A 26383-nucleotide genomic window follows, 5' to 3' on the forward strand; every position below is an offset into this window, starting at 1 on the left:
AGATAAAACAAAAGTGAGTGAAAGTTATGATTTACTGAGGAACAGAATAATAAATGATGGTCTGGTCGATGTAAAGATGAAATTAAAAGAAGGGTAGCTGTGCGGGGGGGAAAAGGTATGTTAAACTTGACAAAAATTACGAAAGACAGAGATATTAGTACGACTAAGAAAGTTAGAATTTTTAAAAGCAATGGTGTTTCCAGTAGTAACGTATGGTTGTGAAATCTGACCCATTAAGAAAAAAGAAAAACAAAAAACGAATTGATTGATTTGAATTATGAACGTGGAGGAGATTATTAATAATCCTATGAACAATAAGAATGAATGACATTAAGGTTTTATAGACCAAAAACCTTAATGGCATTGAAGGCGTTGATTAAGAAGAGTGTTAATGTAAGCAGATAAATCATTGGAAAAATCAATTATGTTAAGAAGACACTGAAGGAATGAGAAAGAGACAGCGAAATGTTTCGATGGATAGCAGAGCTGGAACTTAATAGCGTGGAAATCATAACTGGTGAAAGAGGAGACGAGAGACAGAGAGTTATGAAGAGCCGCAAGATCGCCAAACATCGGAAACGAATAGATGGCATAGAACAACAATAAGAACTTCGTAATTTGCGCTTCATCGTTGTGCATGTGTGAGGACCCTTTGGAAGAGTGACAGGATGAAACGGATAAATGTTATTTGCCAACATGTACCACATGAAGACAAATTTAACAAGTGGTACATGTACCACATGTATCACTTGTTGCTATTATTTTCATTCATCTCCCGTACATTGAAAATAATAAATAAATAATAACATCCCTGCCTCCTCATTCTCTAAACATATTTCTAACAGTAAAAATTCGGCTTACCATAGATGTTTTTTTTACAAGAATTTGAAAAATGGCCCACTTGCTTGACTTTCTCTCTTCTAAAAATCTACGGCAGACATGCTAAATACTCAAAGTCATCACCAGTATGACCAACTCTAATCAACCTATGTTTTCTCGAACCAAAATTTACTTATAGATAGTAATGAGTCTTAAAATTAACTTCGAAATACTGTTTTAAATTACTTCGAGTAGTTTTATGGATCGAAAACAAATTTAAAGCTAAACAGACGCAAAAACTAAAATCTGTGAACAAAACGAACCAGGGGAGTGGGACTTCATTTTTCCAGTTTGGAAGAATCAAGTCCCACTGGATGAATAAATTACAAGCTATACTTGTCCGGATTATCTAATCATTAGCCGCGATGATACTAATATATGATCATAACTGGAATCGTCTAAGAGTTGTTTTTTCTCTTTACGTAGGGGATGATTCAGTGTGCGGAATACATACGTAGAAAGCTTGTGGAGGAAGGGATTCTTATCCAAGCCTTTAATTACAGCCCGGTAAGTATTGCTAGGCGATGGCCTTTGCTTGTTGAAGATTAATAATGTAAAAACATTTGAAATTTAAAGAGTATAAAATGGTTAACTAGTCAGTATAACAAGAGAAAGATTTTCCTGGGACGATTTAACAGACATTTGCATATAAAATGCTAAAATTCAGATATAAATAATTCACATACGATGCACTTATGATAATCCTATCTTATCCTTATCCTAATTTACGCTCACGCGTACACCTACACGTTTTACTGTGTAGGCATTCGGAACCGAAATCCTACGGAATAGGTTGGTTACTCCTTATTCTTGGAGGTGGGTTATGTCTGTAGAAGCGTGTGTTCACAGGGCAGGTTTGTCTGTTCTGGGAGACGAAAAATCCGAGTTTCTGGGTGAGAAAACCATTTACGAATTAGTCAAAAAATGTGTGAAGTGAAAAAACTCCCTACTACCGTATGTGACCTGCTAAATCACCTTTCGTTGCAATCACCTTTCGTTCCCGCCCATGACACTATCATGGGCGAGAATCGAGCCCAGCTCTTTCTGACTCAAGGGCTTCGAATATACTAACTGAGCTACGGAGGCTCTCAGTTATGTTATGGCAATAAAACAATAAAAGATTGGTTGCTGAAAGACATGAAGTCAGGTGTTGATATTGTTACAGAGACCTGTCATTTTGTCCACGACCACTTACGGATAATCTGCTTCTGATTCGCATGAGTTGAGTTTCACGTTTGTTCGGTGTTGAAACAAATAGATTAAGTGATTCCTGCAAGTAAAGATGTACGATTTGTTTCCTGCATTCCTTAGGGATGGCGTGGTAGAAGAAATTCTCGAATATAATTTGCTGGCAAGATATATATGGAGATATATTCGAATATCGTGACATTGTTTTCCTTGGGGAGGCCAAAGACACAGCATTATCATAACTTATCATTCTAGAAAATAAAGTAAAAATCAAAGTATTTTTTGTAGAATTACGGACCACTAAGACCACGAGAGCCATACTTGCAATTAGAGACGGCATTGTTTTTGTTTTGTTTTTTACATTTTTTGAGTAATAGGTATACTGAGTGGAAAGATAGTCGAAAAACGTTTTTTCCAGTCAATTTTCAATTCATTCCAGTAAACATTCTTCAACAATATCACCCAACAGTAACTGAAAGTTCAATGATCTTATCAAAGGATTCGTGAGAAAGGAACTTAAAGCATTCGAAAATTAAATCTCACGTGTTTTGTCCTTTTATCATATCGAGGTAATATACTTACTATTTTTACTTTCTCACTCTTCACTCTCGCCTCTTCCCACAATCCTTTCATGTCCACTCTCATACTGAACTAATCGCTAATTAAGTCATTAGCGCCTACGACAATTATGATCTCGTTCACTTTTCTTTTCTGTTTCTGAATTGCTTCCTTTATATTCTTAATTTTCGCTCCAGGAAAACTCGAAATTATAACTCGCTTGGCATTATGTTAATACGAAACAACCGCTTAGTGGTTTTGGTTGCCATGGCAACCGTAGTAATGATACTAATAAAATTGTGGAGTCCAAAAATGCCACTACCTTTAAATATACATATTAATTGTAACAAAGGCTAGAAAAATTAGCGTTATTTTTTAAAAAATAACAATTTGAGATTTTCTAAATGGGTTTTTATAGTATAATTGTATTTCCTCAAGCAGCATGTGACAGAAAGAACTCGAGGTCAAAGAGTGTTAGATTTGATTATAGTGTCAGAGGACGTTTCAGTTAAAGACGTAACTATTTTGCCTCCGGTTGGTGACAGTGAACATGCGGTACTCACTTTAGAAGTGGCTACGTTTATGAATATTCCATTCAGAAAAGGTTACATGCTGAACTACAAACCAGGAAATTATGACCAACTGAGGAGTATACTGAGTTCAGTGGAATGGGATCGGTTAATGGATGGAAAGAATATTGACAGTGCATAGGAAGGATTTAAAGAATACTTAAAGGATGCGATATCACAATGTGCCCCAAAGAATAAATAAAGTAGAAGTCAAATGAATGTGCAATCTTATTAAGCAAGACATTTGAAAGAAAAGGATGATGTGGAAGGAATGTCGTTTGCATTAGGATGATGTCCGTTATGAAAATTATAAGCAGCAGGCTAGAATAGTCACAACTGTTGTACGGAAAGAAAAGTCTGAGTATGAAAAGAAACTGGCTCTGCGTGCTAAAGACAACCCACAAGCATTCTTTCGTTATGCAAGTAAAAGAAAGAATGAATATGAAATAATAAGTCTTCTAAATGCAGATGGTGTGAGGATTACAGATGCAGAAGAGGTTGTTCAAGTAATGAGTGCTCATTTTGTTAAAAGCTATCAACCTGGTGTATGCGACACTGAGCTCACTGCTACCTCTTCACTGGATAAAGAATCTCAGGTGTATGAGGATGAGGTATTAGAGCTGTTGCACAAATTGTTTAATATGAGTCTCAGAACAGGGAAGATTCCGCAGGAATGTATGGTAGTTCCATTACACAAGGGTGGTGAAGAGATCGATGTATCCGACTATCGACTAATTAGTATCTCAGGAGTGGCGGTGAAGATTTTGGAAAAATTTGTTAGGTCTCGCATTCAGAAATGGGTTGACAGAGAATCTCTGCTTTGTAATGAACAACATGGATTTACTGTTTTAGCAACTTGCGCATATTCTATAACAATTTTACCAATGAACTAGACAAGGGAATGGATACACCATGATATTTTTGAATTTTGCTAAGGCTTCTGACAGAATACAGCATCGTAGACTGTTGCGTAAATTAGAGAATATGAGTTTGGATTATAGAATATTAGCATAGACGAGAGGATGACTGACTGACAGATATCAAAAAGTGGTATACGGGGGATGTGAATCTGCAAGATTTAAGATAACCAGTGGTGTACCACGAGGATCAGTGCGTGGTCCACTGTTATTCAATCTATACATTAATGATTTTGGGAAGGATTTAATAGGCGACATACAGCTGATGATGCAAAGATAGGTAGGGTAATCGGGAATTCTGCTAATATGCAGTACTTGCAGAATGATTTGAATAAGCTGGAATTCTGGGCATGGGAAAATTGGTGTCAGTTCAATGTGAGTAAATGTAATCATTCACTTCGGCGTCGTGATTAGATATCCAATGTTGTATTATATTGGTGAAATAAGGCTAGGGATCCTACAGTGTTAGTAGATAAGAAATTGAAGTTCAGGGGCCATGTAGCAAAGATTGTAAATACAACTCAAAAGATAATTGCAATGCTGAAATGAACGTTCATGTAAAGATAAGAATGTCATTTTGCCACTTTACTAAGCCTCGATAAGACCTCACTTGGACTACTGTGCTCAGTTCGGGTCTCCCGGTTTCCGTTGTGATTCTGATGTATTGGAGAGAGTGCAAAGAAGAGTGCTAAAAATGATATCAGGATTGTGGAATACTGATTATGAAGACAGATTGAGAATTTGTAGGCCGCAGACACTAGTAACCAGGAGAAAGAGGGGGTGATATGATTGAGACTTACAAACTTCTGAAAAGATCATAATAGATTTCAATTGATGGAAGTTTTCAATTTATGAGTGGGGAAAGGACAAGAGGGCTTCCTTGGAAGCTGAGAATGAAGGCTGCTAAGAATAGGGTGAGGGGTAGATTTCTCTCAGAGGGTGGTGCGTGATTGGAACGGATTGCCATTGGATGTTGTGAGTGCAAGCAGTGTGAATGAATTCAATAATAAGTATGATAGCTGGTGCGTGTAGTATGTCGCCTCCCTCGATGAGTCTCTGATTCCCTGGAGGTCTCTCTTAAAAAAAATAAATAAATAATAATAATAATAATTCTTAGGATTCTAATTGCACTAAATGTTGGAACTAAGACTTATTTTCTGAAATCTACTGGCGCAATGGCTTATCAAGGACAAGCAAATTAACTTAACTTCTGATTTATGTTACAATAGGGTGGTTAGTTCTATCCACATAGTGTGCTTATGTTTGTCAAAATATGCATTTTCTGGACGGTTTGTCTATCCTGACAGATGAAAACCCTAGTTTCATAGAGAAAAAAAAACTACTCCATCTGTATGAGACCAGCTAACTCACCTTCAGCTAAAAACCCTTATGAATGCTTTTCGTATCCTAGACAGAATTGACACCCATTTCTTTTCAGTCAAAGCACATCGTCATTACTATACAGAGAAAAGTTTAATGTGTTTTTCAAATTAAATCAAGTAGAAAGTCAGTTTAATATTTTTTTTTCTTAAAACTATAGAAGAAATATCTGCTACATTAAGCATTACTTTTTTTATTTACGTAAAAGTTCTTGCTTGGTGAATTCCATACACCTTAAATAACACACTTGTTCCAATTGCATTAATTAAGGTCAGTCCATTTCGAATTACAGTAAAAACATTCCTTAATATAAACACTCTCTCATTCCACTCTTTCCACTCTCTGTCGACAATGGTTTGTTGGTAGGCAATTATTTCAGATTCAATTTTTGTATTCATTTTTAATTTGCTTCAGAAAAACTGAAATTTTTTCTTCTGCACAATATTGAACGGTTTTTGGAGAGGCTTCCATTTCATTTTCAATATACAAAATAGAATGATTTGTCCTTTTGGAAATGCCACGGTATTTTCATCGTTAGAAAAATCGTGGAATCATCTTTTCGGCGAAAGCATTTGCATTCCATAAGCAAATATTGGAAAACTTCTTTGGGAACATTAATAGTATCATCATTATGTATTTGGGGCCTGGTTGACAGAGTAGTGAGTGTATCACTTTTCAACTAACAATCTCTGGGCTCGAATCGAAACGTGAAGTGATTTGAATATGTTCAATGTTTGGTCTCTCGAAGAGTTCAGGATTATGTAAAAAATACATAAAAAGCAGCCAAATATTATTATCATAAAAATCCTCACGCCTCGTATGGTACTAATGTACAACCTTACTTGGGTGGGAGTTACATTTAAAAAAAATGATGTTCATTCGTTGTTCTTCAATCCTTGGTAAGATTACAATTATATCTTATGCTGGTTCTGTTTCCTGTTTTTTTTCTTGAAGATTTTTAATCGAAAATTAAGAATTTTTTCAGCAGCCAAGAAAGTGGCAACTCTACTATTTAATGCTAAAATTGCAACTTTGAAAAGCATGAGAACTTCTAAAAATTCTTCCAAAATGGAGAGAGTTTATCAACTCCTTTTTTTTGTCAGATAACCAAGCCAATTTAAGCCTTCCTAATACAGCTTCAAAGTTTAGAACCGATCATTTTTCTTTCGATCATGAAATCGATCAACGTGCGAGATATGTTTCTAAATTTTCTGAACATCTCAATTATTCTTCGAGTCTGGTGAGCATTTTTCAAACTTCATTTCAACTGTTCTCTAACATGTTCATCGATGCCATTTTTTACCGAAATTTTCTTTAATCCCAATTTTTTCTTCCTAATTTTCATTGTACTATTCGTCATGATCTTTTTCGTATGTTCATTTAGAGAACGGTTAGGAAACATCGATGTCATCCGACTAGTTTATGGTGATTGAAGCAAAACTATATTTTTGTTGTACACTCTTTATACCACTTGTCCCATCTCTTTCTGACGCTGCCATCCCAGTTTAAAAGCCATTTTCTCAGTTATGTTCAAAAACGGACAAAACTAGGAAACAGAACTAGAAAGACGAACCCTTCTCTTCTACTCCCCTACTATCCCATAACCTTCTCTCCATCTTTCCCATAAGGAAATAAAAAGAATAATTTTATATAAAATCTTTTCATTTTCTTATTCCTTCATTCTATTGCTGATTCTGTGTTACTCGCTTCTAATAATCAAACTTGATCGCTTAAAACGGCCTTTCCCAAATGTCCAAATTCTTGTTCGTTACATTTGGCGCTAATAACAAGTCGTCTATAAAGTGCACCTTCACTCTGTTCTCTTTTCCTTTTTCTTATCAAAATCGCTACCAGTGACATTTAGGACGTAGTTGCCTTGTAATTATGCCGTGAACATTTGATCCGTGGGCGGACTTAACACGCGCACCGAGTATACGTATACTTGGAGCAGTGACACAACCTGGCCCGCCGAATCATCGATCTTTTGTTTTTCCACGCTTCTTACGGACGAAGGCCGACAAGGCACAAAGTCTTCTGGTCGTGTTTTGCATTCTCAGGAGAGGAAAGGAGGAGTGGAAAACTGTCTGTTGCCCAACCCTTGCACTGTAGTTGGATATCTTTACTGGTTTACAGGTACAGCAATCAATAATCATTTTGGCCCATAGGACATTACTCGTACAAAACCGTCGCTAATTATCTGCCTGCTTTGATCCAACGAAAAGGAAGATAAAAGATTCTTTTCTCTTAGCATCCTGACGGTTCTCAGTAAGCACTAAAGCCGATATAAAAGTAAAGTGAATTGTTACTTTTTTTTTAAAGAATCGATTATTTCTTTGTTGAAACTGTTGCTGTTCACTAAGACAATAACTTCTTCACAGAACGAAATATCTTGCAAGCTGAAAAATATCAACTTCCAGTACATTAAATATTTTGTCTCGGTCATTATTCTCTTTCTCTCTCTCTCTCTCTCTCTCTCTCTCTCTCTCTCTCTCTCTCTCTCTTTCTTTCTTTCTTTCTTCCTCTTTTTCTTTCTCTGATATTCTCTACCTTACATTCGGCCATCTTCATTCTCTCTATCTCCACTTACTAGCCCTCATCCCTCCAAGAATACGAATTCCTTAGGAAGAATGAGACTGAATTAGCAGTCTAAAGGGCGTGATAGGAGGATATTCTTTCCTCAAAGAATCAGCCCCATTGTGTCGAAAACACGTTCAACTGCAGGTGATAACTATTGATGACTTCAACTGCCCCCCCCCAAACGCAAACCTGTAGTTACGTTTATGGGGCGGTTGAAGGAACAGAATAGAAGGAAGAGAATATCGAATGGATATTACAATAGATTTTTATTATCCATTCTATTACTCTATTCTCATTCATTCTTTCCAACTTGAAGAGAGAGAATTAAACAGACATTCGAATTTCAGAAATACTTATAAGCTATTAAATTCGAGGAATTATTTTGGTTTACGTTCAGAGAACAATAGACTTCTTGGATATCAAGTTTTTATTTCATTGATGTCTTGTGTAAGCTAGTCAAACTGTTTGAAAGCACCCGTCTTAATTTCTTACTGGTATTTCTTTATGCCTCTGGCTATCCGTTCCTAAATAGCATAATATTGTATATCATAATCCTCTAAAGATTCATATGGAAGTTGGAACGATTTACATGCTAAATTTGATAAATAAGATGAGTCCGTTGAGAGCTCACAAAAAAGAAGTCAAGTGCTATGCATTCAAATGACTCTCTCTCTCTCTCTCTCTCTCTCTCTCTCTCTCTCTCTCTCTCTCTCTCTCTCTCTCTCTCTCTCTCTCTCTCTCTCTTCTTTTATTCTTTTCATTCTTTCTTCACCCTGTAATCAATCCATAAGACATTATTAGAGAAATACTAATTTAGATACGTGTTTCGAATAGCTTGTTAAAATAGAATTCCTTTTTTTTTCTCTACTTCATATTTTCAAATGCATGCTTAATAACCTCAGTTTAGTTTTTTTTTCCACTTCTTTAACTTTTATTCATTTTCCTTAACATAACGATGTTAATTTAGATGCCATCTGAGCTTCATAGATTCACGAAGTCTTGGGTCATTAACTTGGTTCTCAGAAATCACTACGTTAATATCTTCGGATTCCATCTTGCAGACATTAATCACATTCGTTGTTTTACTTCTTTTTAATGGCATTCAATGAAAATAATGTAATAAGTTGTACAAATAAATTATGACATTCCGAACTGTCTCATTATTAAGAAGATTTTAGTTTTGTGCTGTGGAAATCAGTAACGTTGTTACTCTATAAGGAACCTAATAAGAAAATTCATGAAATTAAAGTGGAGCTAATCTCGATGGTTGATGATCCAGAAAAAAATTGATTTACGGTTTAAAAAAAATCGTCTCAGTAATTTGCGAATTATCAAAAAATCTGAATATTATGAGGTCGTTTCACAAGGAAGAAAGAAAATTTAAAAAATAAAAAAAAACGAAAGCAGGATCAGTGTAATTATCTTCGACTTTTAATTTTCTTTGTGATGTGAGATTCATTGTTATTTTCTTAAAGTGTTAATTACTAAAATGTCACATTAGGATAAAAGAATAAAACAATAGCCAATGCAATGTTCACGGTTTGGAACATTAGCCAAAGTTAAAAAAAAGAAAAAAAAAGAAAAAGAGGAAAAGGAAAAAGGAGAAAATTTAAAACTTCACGTGTAAAATTACAAAATGCTAATAGGGTCAGTTCAGAAAGTCGTGCAACACTTGGGTAATTAGTAATGCATGAAGAATTGTTAGAAAACTCTTCCGGAAGTTCCCAAGAGAGAGAATGAAATGCAAAATGATGAAATTAAGACAATACGACCTTCTTACAATCATCAAGAAATAATTCATGCAAAAGTTTGGGGGAAAATTGCTCTAATGGTTGCCTAACATGTTAAAGGTTATCAGTGTGATGGAAACGGACTTAAAAAGATGCTATTCGATCATATCACTGCTCTGCATACACATCTCCGAATAATAGCTTTATTAAGTGGGTTGACATTGAATAATACAAAGGACGAATCTACTTTTGTCGTAATATGGTAGAAGTGCGCTTATAAGCCAGACTGGTTCCAAAACCGTAATCAGTCTGTGAAATATAAGTAGATTAAACTTGTAACATCGTACAGTGCGAACGCCCTCGACATTAACTGGGACTTATATTTAGCTGTCTAACATGTATTCGGGTATGACAAGAAGACAGTTGGAGTGACAGTCTTATCCATTACTGTAATGTGTGATATGTAATCACACCTTCTGTCAACACACGCCACCTGTAGATAGACTGTTTATTGTCCACTCCGTAAAGTAGTCGACTCATGCAGTAGGCAACTAATTAACAACTGGCTCGCTTTAGAACAAGCGAAACCAGTGAATATTAGCAATTGATTTATCCTTTTCAAACAGCTGCATTACAATTATAGTTAGAAGTTTATTATTTGATAGTCACCATCTTGATAAAGCATAGCAATAATTTAAACTAATAAGTTCAGTTGCTGATATCTCTTTATCTATTCTTATAATTTACAAGACAAGCTTATTACATTTAATCTTATTTTTCAGACGAGAACGTAAAGGTTGTCTGTGTTACGCTTCTCGTCTTTACTTACAATACTGCGATGATATTGTGAGAAAGCAATTTGTTGAAAACCTGGACTTAATTGAATCTCTCTCTCTCTCTCTCTCTCTCTCACACACACACACACACACACACACACACACACACACACACACACACACACACACACACACACACACACACACACACACACACACACACACACACACACACACAGCACGCACGACTACGACAGAAAATGAATGATTTGCTATGAAAGATGCAAACTGCAGTAAAATATCATCAGAGTTGACAAAGCATTAAGTGAAATTGAAAAGGTAATCTTATGCAGCTGTTATTCGTTGTAATATTAGAGTTCTCTTTTTGTTTTCAAACTGAAAGTTATTCAGCATGTTGCATACATCGTTTCAGATTAAAAAAAAAAAAAAAGAAGAAGAAATAATTCGCAATTGTTACGTCTGGCCAGAAGAGACGATGAATATAAACATATAAATACAATCGGGTTCAATATTTCTTCGTATCTGTGACTTAAATGGGTCATCAATAAGCACTTTTCAATAAGGATCTCTTTTCCAATTTAGATGGAGACATTTTTTTTATTTAAAAATAACAATCTTATGTACGATTAACGGTTTGGTTCTCTGCAGTCAGACAGAGGTTACATACTCATTGATTGTTAAGATTAATTACATAAGAATAGCAGTTGTTATAAGATGTTATTACACTTTTCATACCAATGTCAGTTATTATAACATGACACTACAACTTATACGAAAATAGCAGTTGCCCTAAGACAATATTACATATTTACATGGAAGTAACAGATAATTCATTCACGCTGTTAAGCACGAAAACCTATTTCTTCTCCCTTTTTTGGTGAGGGGAAATAACAATCTCACTCCTAGGTTGGAAAGTGGATTGGGATGCAGTCGCCCTGCTCAGCCAGGAGTTGATTCTGTGGATTCTAGTCTTAGTGGAAAAGGTCTAGGGTGTTTTTCTGCCCGTGGTGGTGATGATGATGCTTATGTAGGATACATCTTCTCGCCTTTTTGTTTGAAGGATCTGCAAGGAGAATGATCAACGCATTTCTCTCCCTGTGAAACTGTTGTGCTGTCTGGTCTTGTGTGAATAGGTAGTTGCAGTTCGAATGGTTTTTTGACTCTGCATGGAAAATATTGAGATATTTCTCTTTTGTATAAAGACAGCCGCGGGTTAACACTGCTGTATCCCGAGATGAACGGATTAATTGGGTGTTGACGGAGTATTCTAAGTAGATATGCCGGACTGTTCCTGCTCGGTAGCAGAACAGACAGTTATCTGAAACATTCAGGATTGAATTTCCGTAATATAGTTGGAGTGGGTAATGAATTGTGCCACATTTTCCACTGAATATCTGGGTCGTGTTTTGTGACTCTTGTGCGATGTGGTAAATCTCAGTGAAATAGTATTTGGTGTGATGATGCAGGATTTTCCAATGAAGTGCTTTGGTTGGACTGTCGTATTAGAGTGCTGGGGATTTTGTTTATATTGCAGGGTATAAGTCTCTCTCATGCATTGTTGGTTTTTATCAAAAAGAGAGGCATCGTATCTTTTGCGTCAGGAGGACTGAGCCTCCTCCTCCCTTATGCTGTCAGTCATAGCAGCTGGAAAAGCAGATTTCACAGTGTGTATCTGCTCGGCCTGATTTCCGTATTCCAAGTTTGTGAGTGATTTTTGGAAAGTGCCAGGTGAGACTCAAAAAGAATGTCACCCAATACTCTCACGCCTCGCCAGTTCCATTGAGAGAAGAAAATATCTTTCTGAGTGATGGGATCCTTACCATCGTGTTCTGGAAGATAAGTTCTATGAAGATTTCAGGAAGGGTGCTGTTTTCATTCTGTGCTGGAGGTTTAGCTTCTTCCATCTTCGAGGGGCATCTTTGTAGAAGTTTGTTAGATTCATAGGCATGAGCGCTGTTGTCATTCTTAAGATTGTGGATAGAGAGATCCAGTGGCAGAACTGAAACGATATTCGGTGGGGCGTTTGTGTGCTATTTTCTGTTGTAAGATATCGAGGAAAAAGCGAGTATTGAAGGTTGTTATCCCATGATCAATGACGGTCAAGTTTTGTCCTCCTTCTTTAAGAGAAGTACTTGAAGTACTTATCTTGGAGTAGGAAAGTCAGTTTGTTTGGTTCTTACTCTACTTTGCGTAGAGTAAGCAGCATGCTTACTCTACGCAAAAAGGGCTCTATGGCAATTGTGTAAAGAGCACCTGAAAATAGACAGCCTTGTTTAATACCTCAACTGTATGGTACAGATATGGTGAACCTGTTGTTTATTTTCATGCAAAAGTGTGCTTTACCATATAACATCTTAATGGATTGAATGATGCCTGAGCCGAAGGCTTCAAGCAGTTGAATAGATAGTGATTTTTAATGCAGTCGAAAGCTTTTACTTGGTCTAGTGTTACAAGGCCCATTGTTTCACTGTTGTTGTTAGCTATTCTAGGATCCTATTAGATCTCTTATGACGTGTAGTTGCAATTTACAGATACAATTTACGGTTTTCGTGGATAGATCGTCCAGAAATAGAATAGTTATGGTGTTTGTCTATTATTTCGTTCAGCGTGGGTTTAAGTTTGCTGGCAATGGCTTTTGATATTATTTTACAGTCGGTGTTTATTATGGAGATGGGTCGCAGTTTCCTAATTTTGTAGCGTCTTCTTTAACGGATAATAATAACGGATGTTGTCGTATTGGGTGGAAAGCCATTGCTATTGGCTTCGACATACGAGCATTTTCTGTAGAAGATAGGTCCAAGTTGTCCCAGAAAGACTGGTAATATTCAATGGTGAGCTTATCTATGCCAGGAGATTTATCTTTTGGTAAAGAGGTGCAGGCAGTTGTCAAATCGTGTAGCGTGATTAGGAGTTGTATCTTATGTGTGTGTGTGTGTGTGTGTGTGTGAGAGAGAGAGAGAGAGAGAGAGAGAGAGAGCAATGCTTGCTTATTAAATGTTTTTCTGTAGACTGCATTAAGTTATTCATAATAGAAGTATAATTTCGTATAGTATCATAAAACAAGTATAATATATCATAAGAAAAGTATCGTAACTTTTTTACTCGATTTCGAAGAACTAGTATCTCCTTAAGAACCTCCGTAGCTTAGTCGGTATAGACGAAGCCTTTGTTGAATTGAACCTTCATCAGGTATTTTCAACTGAAGGTGAGCTAAGAGGTCTCATACAGTGGCATAGTTTTTCCTCCATGAAATTCGGGTTTTTTCGTCCCCATCCAGGCAAACAGGCTAGTAGAACACATGCAATTTACAGATAAAACCACTTTATCCTGCAGTTATGGTTACGAAATCCAATGATACTTGGAAGGTCGTGGACGCTAAAGTGCTTGTTAGAGCCACGTGTTGATGATGGTAACTTCTTATTTTTTATTTGATTGACTTAAGATTTTTGAGACTCTCCAAAACTTTTTCTTCTTTTTCATTTCGTAGAGAAAAGTGAAAGACAAATTTGTATTGCAATAGCTAAAGAACAATTCGATTTTGTTCACTTCATTAATGTTAATACATTTATTCTGAATGATTTAATTTTGCACGCTTCATTCCACAGGTATTTACGCGCATCTTTATAAAAATGACCTTGATTACTCTTTCAGACTGCGTAACTGGACGAAATTAATGCAACCAATAACAGAAGAAATTCAATCATGCTTAAAATTGCTGCCGGAAAGAGAAATATTATCGTTTCTTCAATTTAATCAGACAGCCCACCGTCCTTCCATTTTTAGCTACTTAAGCCTTGTTTTACATGCTTGTTGTTTCGTTATTAATGGTTGTAAGTGAAATTTAAAACAAGGTAATGAAATAAAACGAGTTTCGTAATGAAATTGCTTTCATCTATTCGATATTCGTTTTAACCCTTTTATATGTTAAGAATTGCTTTACTTTTTGGTAAACTCTGTAAAGGGTGCAGAAACATTGCACGTTAATACTAAATTATAATCTAAATGAATTGTTCAATAATATTCAGATTTATCGATGATTTCTGAAAAATCAACTATTTTCAAACGACTTATGAGCAAATGCATCAGTTTGATTAGTGTTGATGCATTGCTCAACAGATATCTGTTTTAAACATCTATTTAAAAATACCACGTGACATTTTTGAAATAACAAAATGAAACAATAATTTTTGGATTGTTGCTTTGTACGCTAGAGGGAGCTCGAACACTTTTGATACCCCGTATGGAAACATCGTTTGATGCACAAAGGAAACATTTCGAATTTAATTTCAGGAAATTGTTTTAGTGGAAATTTAAGATGTATAAGCTACGTAGGCTCATATATCAATATGAGCCTACGTAGCTCAGCCAGTATTGATGATGCCTTTTAGTTTGAAAGACCTGATAGACTTGAATTTTAACTTGAATTATTAGAACACGAAGAATCTTTATAAGGGCTGTTCAGTAGAGATGATTTAGCTGCTCTCATACGGACAGACAAACCGGACAGAGAACGTGCACATGGGCATAGAACAAACACTGTACAGATAGGATTAACCTCCATATCAGAACACTGATGAGGTTTCTAAGATGCCGAGTTACTTAGCGTCGACAGGAAGATAACTACTCAAATATATTTTTAAAACTTAATATTTGTTATAAATCTTCTCATGTTCAACTATCTTCGTACAGAGTCATCAGCTAGCACAGTTAAATCAATTCAGTTTTTTTAGTTAGTTGCTAGCGCGCGCGCACCCCCCCCCCCACACACACAGTATGACAACTCCTATGATTCTGATATAGTTAAATGGCTGCTTTGTTTGGTTGCCGTGCTAGTTCGGCATTCTCCTATGTATGCATGTGCGTATTTCAATATCTGTTTATACTGGCTCCTACAAACTCGTAACTCATTGGTGGATCAGTCCGATGTAAGTACAGTATATGACATTATTACTGTATACACATGTTTGTTTAAAATTGTATTGTGCAAATGTTTTCATACAGGTTTAAATATAAGTCATGTACAATACAGTGTATTATTTTACATTTTTTCATTATTATTTGCAGTGTGGATATGAAATTAAAAAAAAAACTGATATAAGCGATACGTAGGAGGGAATACGTACAGAGAAGTATTTTAACTTGCAAATCGTTCACATGTTAATGGGATTGGTCTGCAACCATGGTACAGTAAAATGTTTACATTACTTTACACTGTCGTAAAGATGCGTGAGGAGCCTCCGTAACTCAGTCGGTATAAACGATCCCGTTTGGTTGAAACAACTGAGTTCGATTTCCATTTAGGACGCGAACGACCTTTATTACAGGGCTTTTTAACAGAAGGTGTGTTAACCAGTGTTATGCGGGGGGGTAAGGATTTTTATTATTATTATTATCTGAGACCTCCAGGGAGTCAAGGACTCATCGAGGGAGGCTCTAAATCACCCAGTTATCATACCGTCCCTTAAATTCATTTACACTAGATGCACTCACTACCCCAAAGGGCAAATTATTCCACGCACTCACTGTTCTCTGTGAGAAAAACCTAGCTCTTACCCCTTTCTTGAGTGTGAGCAAACTTAACTTCGATGAATGCCTCCGTGTTCTCTCCCCGCCTCCCATATAACGAAAAATTTCATCAGTTGAAATGCTATAACACCCATTCAAAAGTTTATAGACCTCTATCACATCACCCCCTCTTTCTCCTGTTAACCAGAGTCTGCAATCCACATACTCGCAATCTGTCCTCATAATCTAAATCCCATAAATAATCCGGATACAATCTTTGTAACCCTTCTTTGCACCCTTTCCATAGCTTCTTTATCTCATTGGAACCCAGGAGACCAACTCTGCGCACAATAATCCAGGTGTAGTCTTATCAAAGCCTTATAAAGAGACAATATGACTTCCTTATTCTTACATGTCAAGGTCTACTTCAACACAGCAATTAGTCTCTGAGTTGTATTTGTGACTTTTGAACTTTAAATTCTTATCCATCAATACGCCAAGATCCCTTGCCTCTTCAGTTTCTTGTAGCATAACCCCGCTAATATAATATGCCGCTGGAACTTTAATCATGCCAAAGTGCGTAACTTTACACTTACTTACATTAAACTGAGAGCCATTTTTGTTTGCCCAGATTTCCAGTCTATTCAAATCATTTTGTAATTGCTGAATATCAGTAGCATCCCTGATTGCCTTCCCTATCTTCTCATGATCGGCAAACAATTGCATATCTGATGATAGATCCTGCTTGATGTCGTTAATGTATAGATTGAACAATAATGGCCGAAGGACTGAACCCTGAGGTACACCACTGGTTACCTTAAATCTGGCAGATTCGCACCCACTGTATACCACTTTTTGATATCTGTCTGTCAACCATCCCCTGATCCAAGTCAAGACTTTATATTCCAATCCCATATTCTCCAGTTTATGCAACAGCCTTTCGTGTGGTATCCTATCAAATGCCTTAGAAAAATCCAACATTATCATAGTGTATCCATTACCTTTATCCAACTCGTTCGTAATTTTCCAACCGAAAAAAAAAAAAAAAAAAACTCAGTTTTTTTCATCTTGCAAACTGATCCCCCTGAACAGACAAAATACTTACCTTTAGATTAATGCAGCAGAAGAATGGCAAGCCGGCTGTTAAAAAATTGCCTAAAATCCCTAATCAGGGGAACAAAAACCGAATGGAGAAAAGATAGTGATTGTTATTTACAACAAAGAATTAACATTGACTTTTTTGTGTCGATTCTGCGAATTATACTCTCAGCTGGGAGATACATAAAAAATACAAAAAATAACGGATATACACTTTATTCTGCTCTCCCCTTCCTTCGTTCATTTTGTAACGTACTGCTGATCTGGTTCAAATTTTGCCGAAATAAATTGGTTCCACTGTATAGGAAAAACGCAAAACTTCAAACATGTCACAAAGGATACAATAAATTTAAAGCATAAAAACTTCTGTTTGCAAGGAAATTCGTCTTCATCATTAAGTTGATTTCAAGAGAGTTCATTAAGTTCCATCTACAATGCGAATATACTAGGATCTTTCTCATTTACGATCACCGTGGTATCTCATTTTTGTTTCCTCTCTGTAAACTGTGAAAGTCTCGCTTCAATGATTGATCATTTATATAAATTTAAGGAACTATCATTATGGATAGAAGAGTAGAGAAAGTCTCCACCTGTGAAACCCTTGTAAAGGTACATTGTGTCGTATAAGATTTGAATCCTGGTTTTCCTAACTAAATGTCGCAACGTCCTCATGACTGAGTTACTGACACTGCTTTCTTCGAGTTACATATTAGTTACACAGTGATAATGAGTGTGTTTTGATGATTTAGTTCTCAGTTCATTTGTAATTCTGATTGTAATAAAAAAAAAACTTTCATTTTTTTTAATTACTAACAAGCAATGAAGTTGTTGTTATGTAAATTATGTCCTAATTGATAGCGTAATTGCGATTCCTAATAGAGATCGTTACTGAACCTAACACCACTTATTTAGTTTGTAATGTAATGCTGCATTTGTAAATATTATGAAAACAGTTGCTTTGAAATAAAAAAAAAACAGTATCTTAGCTGATATTATAATAACAGTATAACAGTATATAACAGTATATATAAAATATAACAGTATATTTAAAATATATCTTATAGGATAAAGGTACGCAACATTATGATCTGGTCCTTGTGGGACATTCGCTTGGGGCAGGAACTGCCGCTATCCTAGCCATTCTACTCAGGCAAGAATTTCCGAACCTCGTCTGTTATGCCTATTCCCCGCCAGGGGGACTCCTAAGGTAACATTCGACTATTTTGACCATATTAAAATACTGTCATTGAAAACATAATGTTAAATTTTAATATAACATTAAAATTATATCTTAATTTTTTTTAAATGTTCATATATTGTTTTATTTTTAAATAGTTCAAAGATGATTGATTTTACCTTTAATTTGATCATTTAAAATTCCGATAAAACTGCGTATAGTACATCAAAATTTTATTTATACGACATCAAATAGTTTTAAGATGAAATACAATTATACAGACAATAGACCCTATCGTGAAGGAGATTAACATTTTGTGTTTGAGCATGGGGAAAAAACTTACAGAATGCGTAGATAATCTGTTATTGAATCCATACTTGTATTTGTGCTTTGGGAAAATCAATAGGAAAGGATAGACAGAAATTTATGAACAGCATAAAGTAAATAAGTTGGTTTATTCTGACGTCTTCAATTAAGCCATGAATAATGCAGTAGTTTGTGGTCTTCTGGCAAAGCTACAGTGCACCATTCATTATCTAAATATAATTATCGTCTCTGGTATGTATATGAGTACTTTAACGTTCACTTATACCTGCTCTTTACTTAGTAACACGCTATCAGACTAAAACATCATCGTCGAAGTATGCAATAGTCGAAAGAAGATCCTTTCACTGCTGGTTTATATATAAGAAAGACTGAAGATAGTTGGCACAAGTTTCTGTTTTTGATTCTTAAAATAAGCTCATTTCATTTTTCTGATATATACAGTCGAAAATTAATAACATACTGTACCTTAAAAGAGTAGCTGGTAAGCAGGAATTTGCAGATGTGTATGTTCATTTATTTATGGACGGTTTCGTATTTAAAATGGTTTTCAAGCGTTTATTTTCCAGTAGTTCGAGGTTACTTCAATCCAAATAACAACTTCTATGCAATTATTATGGTACAATTTCTTTTCTATTCTAAGAAAATAAATCAAAATAAATTTAAATCGCGCGAGAAATTTAAATCTAAGCTTGGATTTCTGTTTCACAGAAAGATGCTTTATTCATATTAATTTCACATTTCCATATTCTTTCTCTTACTTTCCTCAATATTATAGACACTGATAACAGTTTATCCTCAGATCAGGCAAATGGCTAGAAGATCACGCGTAGCTAGCTTGTTTTGTGAAATTATAAAAATTAGACGTATTAATTTGGAAGAAACACAAAGGAAGACTCCATTTGAGAAAATAATGGTAATAACTAGGAATATGCTTGTGAGAAAGTAGATAGTAATTTGAATTAGGGACTAAGCCACTAAAGCTATGGGGCTAGTGTATCTTAGACCGTAATTCAAACTACCATCCACTTATTCTTCCAAATAAACAAGTATAATATTTATAATTTGACAAACCAAGCTTCATAGTAAACGAATAGTTTGTTTGTACTCAATTTTCTACATATGGTAAATTCGTAAACACTAGGTCTGAGTTATTTTACACTCCCCAATACATGCTAATAAAGAATAAAGCATTAATGTCTATTTGATTTTACATCGGAATCCTTTATTAAGTGAATCATTGTTGGTGTCTTATTTATTTATTTATTTTGTGATAATCCTACTCGCGAAAAAGGTTGTAAACTTATATTACATCTGTTCTACATTAGGACTATGAATGAACTGTGAGTTAGACATCCCTCAAATCCTGCTTTACAGACCAAACATGGATTTTTTTTCAAACTGCTTCAGGCCTGCAATAAACAAGATCATGATCCTGCACCTGACAATGAAATTCATCTAATTTATGTATATACTCTAGTTAAGTTATCAAAAACATGTCCGGCGGTTAGCCTTGTGGCTACGCGCATCGCAACCATGTGCCTGGGGAAGGAATGTCCTAGGCTCGATTCTCGTCGGTGACGCGAGAAGCTTAAGGATCTTCCTCCGCTATAGCCAAGTTAGCCGGTCTTGGGCGTGGATAGCAGGGTTTTTCTCCCCACTTTATCCTGAGGTTTTTCATCCCACAAGCAGGCAAACCGGCCCCGTGAACACACACGGATACAGTCAGGAAAACTTAAGACAATCCCTCCTGCCATAGGTCTGAATTGTCAGCTATGCTGGTTCCGAGCCCGGATAAAAATAGGGGAGGGATTGAGGTGTTGCCGTATCTCTCCGTAAAAGGGGCTCAAGGCCGTTGAATCGCCATACGAAATGAATGAATGAATGAACCAAAAACATCATTTGAAAGGGCTCGAGGGGACCTAAGTCCCAGTGGCCTGTTGCGGCCCCATTGTATCTTTTATTGAAAGAACATATTTCAAGAATAGACAGTACAAGATTCACAAAAAGATACTTCGGTACTAGCGTTTGGATGTTATAGAAGTCATGGACGACCAAGTAAAAGATGGAATGAGGCTTAAATTATTACAGGACCAATATATCTGCTTTTCTAAATGAAAACAGTGCAGTTTTATTTGACTAGTTAACTCCGTCTCGAAATATTAAATGCAAGTTCCTCTTTTATTGAGTGGATTCAAACTCCCTATATCAAAAGCAAAACATAAACTCAAAGCATACCAGCTACACTAAATTATTCTAACCAAGCAATTTGAATCTTTCGAGGTACAACGAGGAACTTCCAAATAAATAAAGAAATAAATAAAATACAGAAAGTGAATTTTCAACACACACACACACACACACACACACACACACACACACACACACACACACACACACACACACACACACACAGAGAGAGAGAGAGAGAGAAACGAGTTTTATGAATTGTTCCGTTGTCACAGAAAAAATAAAGCTCTTGTTCCTTCATAGATTTCCAATTCCTGTTCTAAATGATAAAAATTTAATAGACGGGTTTAGTAATATCATAAAATATCCAGGTTTATTTCAACAACTGCAAAATATAAAACGGAGCTGTTGTCTTCCTTTTACTCACTGCATAATCTTTGAAAGCAGCATTATTGTTTACTTAATAGCATGCCAGCTGTAGAATACACCAAGTCCTTCATTACCTCTGTTGTTCTCGGAAAGGATGTGGTCCCTCGTATCGGTCTTCATCAAATGGAGTCTCTTCGATCAGATCTCATCAATGCCATTAAACGAAGTCAGGATCCGAAAGTAAGTTGTGCTGTTATGTGATAAAATAGAGTGGTGACAGTCTTAGAAGGAGTGTGTTTGTAATATTAAACGCCATGAGTCATTTAATCGAGAAAAATAATACCTGATGTGAAACGATCGACAAAAATACATCAGCAGTTAGGGAGGGGACGGGCTTTGGTGTTGTAGAGTTATTGGAAAGTGACTAGTTTATTTAACAGATGCTTGAATTTTGTTTCTGTTTGTACTTTGAATGCCAACGAATGCATGATTTGGGCACAGCCACTGAATTCCCAAAATAGATCTTCAGTATGATAATTTCCTGGAAAGGGATACAGGGATTACTTTTTTAGGATAACATTCTCGTTATTAATCTCATTTAGATTATTATCTGGTTCTTGTGCGACATCGTACAACATGTAAAAGTGGGATGTATAAATATTCCATTATAACTTAAAGCTTTCCGAAAATAAAGAGTACTTAATCCTAAATAAGCTCCTAAGTGGTATAAATCAACCTTAATCCTCCTTAATGATTTTATTAAATATTAAACCACCTAATATAATATACGTTCAAGATTAATTCAAGTTTCCATTTTATGTCTTATACCTTTTGCATTTAAAAGCAGAACTTGGAGGATAACCTTTATTGCAAAACAAAAGCTTCTTTATGAAACTTCGCAATTAATTTATTCTTAAATACCACTACTGTGGGAAACCTCTAGTATGTATTACAATGTATACTCCTCATGTTTTGGAGTTTTTCTCCACACCTTATCAGTCATGTGCAAAGCATATCTTTTCTCATGGAGGGCTCACCATTCTTAGTCCACAGGGTGTACACTTCCTGGTTATACTTGTTTTCTGTATACCGTAAATGTTTCATCATTTCAGACTATTGCTTATTTAAATACATCATTAGTATCACTAGCGTTTATTTTACAGTTATAGGTTTATAGATTTCCTTATAGAATTATGGTACACAGTTGAAATATTCTGCCTGATAAAGTTGACTCAAGATTTGTATATCTTTTGTATTATTTCATGCACGTTTAGTGTAGCTCATTGTGTAGCTCATAGTATCGTCGTTTATAAAGGTGTATCTATCGAAAAAATAAGCAAATTAGTCACGAACAAATATTAGATTAATAAAATGCAACTGTTTTACCATTAGCAGTTGTGACATCAATGTCATTCATAAGTTTTAATACAAAATATATATTTCATTAATTTTTAATTGGAATATTGTTATACATATTAATACTTAATGCTAATATATTAATAATTAATTTTGGAACTACAGTGTGATAATTCATGTTTCGTATGCCAATTCCCATTCCTTAAAATACTTCAAAGATACTTTCTCATTAATTGCATTGCTAAACAAGATTAATCTTCAAACAGCTTAGTTTTGATATTTTTATTTATTATTATTTATTTATTGTACTCAAAAAAGTTCAAGCAATACGCATCGATAACATTACTGTTCTACCGACAAAATTACTTTTGCTCAGATCAAATACGTGTTAAATTCAATTGGACTTAGTGACATCTACCGGTGAGCTCGCAAGGAAATCAGTTTTTTATTGGATTTGATTATCTGCGCAGCAAAAAAAAATGTATTACATAAAAAGTTCAAACATTATCTCGCATTATGTTATTCACGTCCGTATATTCTCGGCATCCAAGAAATGAATATTTTAATTACATGAAGTAAAATCTATAATGGACTTGACTCTGTAATTTCTTCTCGTATGTAAGTCGCTGCAAGTTGATCTAATTAATTATTAAAATATGGTAATGGCATTGCTACATATGTAGATTTTGCGTTGAATAATTCTGTTATATTTTCTTCTCGGAACAAATAAAACATTCATTCTTTATTTACGAAACACAATCGTGTAAATAAAATTTACATTGCTCCACACCGTCCGTATTACTTATGTCGGTTTTCCTCAGCGAACGCTCCTTGCACACGTAATAATAAATTAAGTAAAATGACACTAAATGGTAGTAATGAGAACAAATGCGTGATTTTAAGTCTCGCTGCTAGCTGAAATCGTGGGAAGAGTATAATTAATTAATTAATTAGCCTTGTTTGTATAAAGTTGCTTTTATTTTGCCGGTTGAAACGTGGTGGTAGTTTTAAATCTAAGAATGCGGTAGCATAAAAATGCCTTTCATTTACGTTGATTATGCCATACTTTATTTTCCACTGTTTGGTTTTTTGCAATGTAATTAATGCAATGCTTAATGCGAGAAACACAATTTTCAAATAGTGGACTTCGGGCATTTATTGTTTGGCACTTAATGTTTCATTCGCTGATTTTAAATAAACGTTCATTACTTTATTTGTAATTTATGAGAAACGAAAGTGAATAATTTAGATTCATTTAAGGATTTTCTATAGCTTATTCAAGAGGTTTGCTTATGTTAAACTCAGAAATAACAGGAATAATAAGGAAAGGGGAAAAGCAGAATAAGAGGTTGTGATGTTTAGAATAAATGAACACACTATCGAATGAAGATTAGGCAGCTAAGTATATCTTATATAGTGTCAATTTTCAACGCAAAAGCGTATTGGCGATGCTGCCATTAAAACAAAAGTCACATTTTAAAAAGCATTATCAAACTAATAAAAATAGTTTATTTTCACTTGACCAGCAATGAAAAAGAAACCTCTTCGACTATGATATTTCTGTGAGCGGTGTGTGTTCTCCGGCCGTTTTCTATTTTTCGGAGGTTAAAAGCGAAAACAACTAAATATAGAAGTAAATTTCGCCTACGATTTATGAGGAGTGCTGCTAAGCTAACATACATATAGTGGAAAAACTCCTCTGCTGTATCCCATGTGTGTGTGCGTTCCCTCAACCCAATGGTTAGTGCCTTCCTTGTTAGGGCCATCAAGCAGGACAAGGAAAAGTTCTATACTAATAAATGTGAACAGATAGAATTCCAGATGAGGAGGCACAATTATAAAAGAATATTTTATTTAGTTCATGACCTAAAGCACAAGCTTAAGTCCCAATTGAGTGTCATCAAAGAGAGGAATGGAACATTACTAACAGAAGAATTGGAAATAAAAATAGATGGAAAGAATACTGCAAGGAACTGTACAATAGAGTGGATAAAGAAAATTTGGAGGAGCCCTCTCACGGGGGAAATTCCGATTTGGAACCTCCTCCATATAGGCATGAAGCTGCAAGGGCAGTTAAGCAGCTTAAGAGCAATAAGGCCCCAGGTGCAGGTCCAATCCCAGCAGATTATTTAATTAAGGCCACAGGGGATAGAGAGATAAGAGTGGTTCATAGATTGATTACAAGGATATGGGAGACAGGATCATGGCCAGAGTCTGTAAAAAAGTTGGTTTTCATACCACTACATAAGAAGAGAGATATGAAGGATTGCAAGAACTATAGACCTATTAGTTTAATATCTCATGCAAGCAAACTCTTATTGAAGATCATGCTAAATACGATTGAGGTCAAAGTTGAGGCAGAGAAGCCCGAAGAACAAGCAGTAAGAGCACCAGAGATCAGATCCTTTGCCTTAGACAGATCATAGAAAAATATAAAGAATTCAGACTCCCTCTAGTAATGTGTTTCTTAGACTACTCTAAAGCTTTTGACTGTATTGAGCATGTGAAACTGTGAGAAGTAATGAAAAGAATAGGTTTTCCTCAACACACCATCAGGTTGATAGCCAACTTGTATAAGGAGCAAGAAGCCACAGTAAGAACATGTGTTGGATTGACTGATTAGCTTCAGGTTGGAAAAGGGGTTAGGCAAGGATGTTTACTTTCTCCTCGCCTGTTTGGTATATATGCGGAGGACATCATGCGTGAAGCATTGGATACGCTCAAGACAGGAATTACGATAGGAGGTAGATTGATCAGTAATTTGAGGTATACTGATGATACAGTACTCCTTTGTAATGACAAGGAAGAAATAGGACAAATTCTTGACAAATTTAACAAGATCAGTAATAACAGAGGACTTTGACTCAATCTTAGCAAGACAAAGATTATGGTTCTCAAAGGAAATACAAACATGGAATCTCTTGAGAAACAAGTGTACCTTAATGGAGATAGAATTGAGGAAGTCGGCAAGTTTGAGTACCTGGGATCCATTATTAATGTGAAGTGAAGAATTGCTGTTCAAAAGACGTCAGAAGAAGATTAGAAATGGCTAAACAAGTCACAGACTTGTCTGGAAAAAATCTGGAAAAATGGATCTATCTCTATGGGAACAAAGTGGAGGATGTTGGATGCAGTTGTTTTTCCAACAGCGATTTATGGATGTGAGACTTGGAACCTAAAGAAGTCAGATAAGAAACGGATATCTGCTTTTGAAATGTGGTGTTACAGAAGGCTGTTGAGGATATCATATACTGATATCCTGAACATATGAAAGACGTGCAAATGAATGGGTGTTAGAAAAGATCAGTAGAACTTTAAGGTTCCTTAAGGATATTGACAGAAGAAAGTTGAAATACTTTGGACACATTGAAAGAATGGAAGGAGGATTTCTCAGAACAGTAATAGAAGGTAAAGTTCCAGGAAAAAAAGGAAGGGATAGACAGAAGGTAAAGTTCCAGGAAAAAAAGGAAAGGATAGACCATGAGATGGATGGATGGTGTGTGTGTGTGTGTGTGTGTGTGTGTGTGTGTGTGTGTGTGTGTGTGTGTGTGTGTGTGTGTGTGTGTGTGTGTGTGTGTGTGTGTGTGTGTGTGTGGAGTGATCTTCAGAGAGTTGAAGCATCCAGAAAAACATACAACAGGTCTACGTGGCGAGGCCAGGTGTGGCACATCCCTGAGTATCGGAGTGACCATACGGCATCTGTGAATGCCCAGTGAACATCTGAATGGATGTATGAATGGACAGACGGGGCTGGTTTGCTTCTGAGAGA

At 35.7% G+C, this 26383-nt stretch overlaps 1 protein-coding gene across 1 annotated transcript in view; it reads left to right on the forward strand.

Moving 5' to 3' along the window:
• Positions 1 to 26383, forward strand: part of inaE (inactivation no afterpotential E) — a 317391-nt gene that overhangs the window by 286949 nt on the left and 4059 nt on the right. Inside the window, exons 16-18 of the mRNA XM_090413252.1 lie at positions 1306 to 1386; positions 18263 to 18405; positions 21357 to 21498. Of these exons, the coding sequence (XP_090269378.1) occupies positions 1306 to 1386; positions 18263 to 18405; positions 21357 to 21498 (366 nt within the window). The remainder of the gene's footprint in view (positions 1 to 1305; positions 1387 to 18262; positions 18406 to 21356; positions 21499 to 26383) is intronic.

Source organism: Typopeltis vanoorti, chromosome 23 (genome assembly GCF_054136105.1).
Source record: "Typopeltis vanoorti isolate ZY-2024b chromosome 23, IOZ_Tvanoo_1.0, whole genome shotgun sequence".
NCBI classification, from domain to species: Eukaryota; Metazoa; Arthropoda; class Arachnida; order Uropygi; family Thelyphonidae; genus Typopeltis; species Typopeltis vanoorti.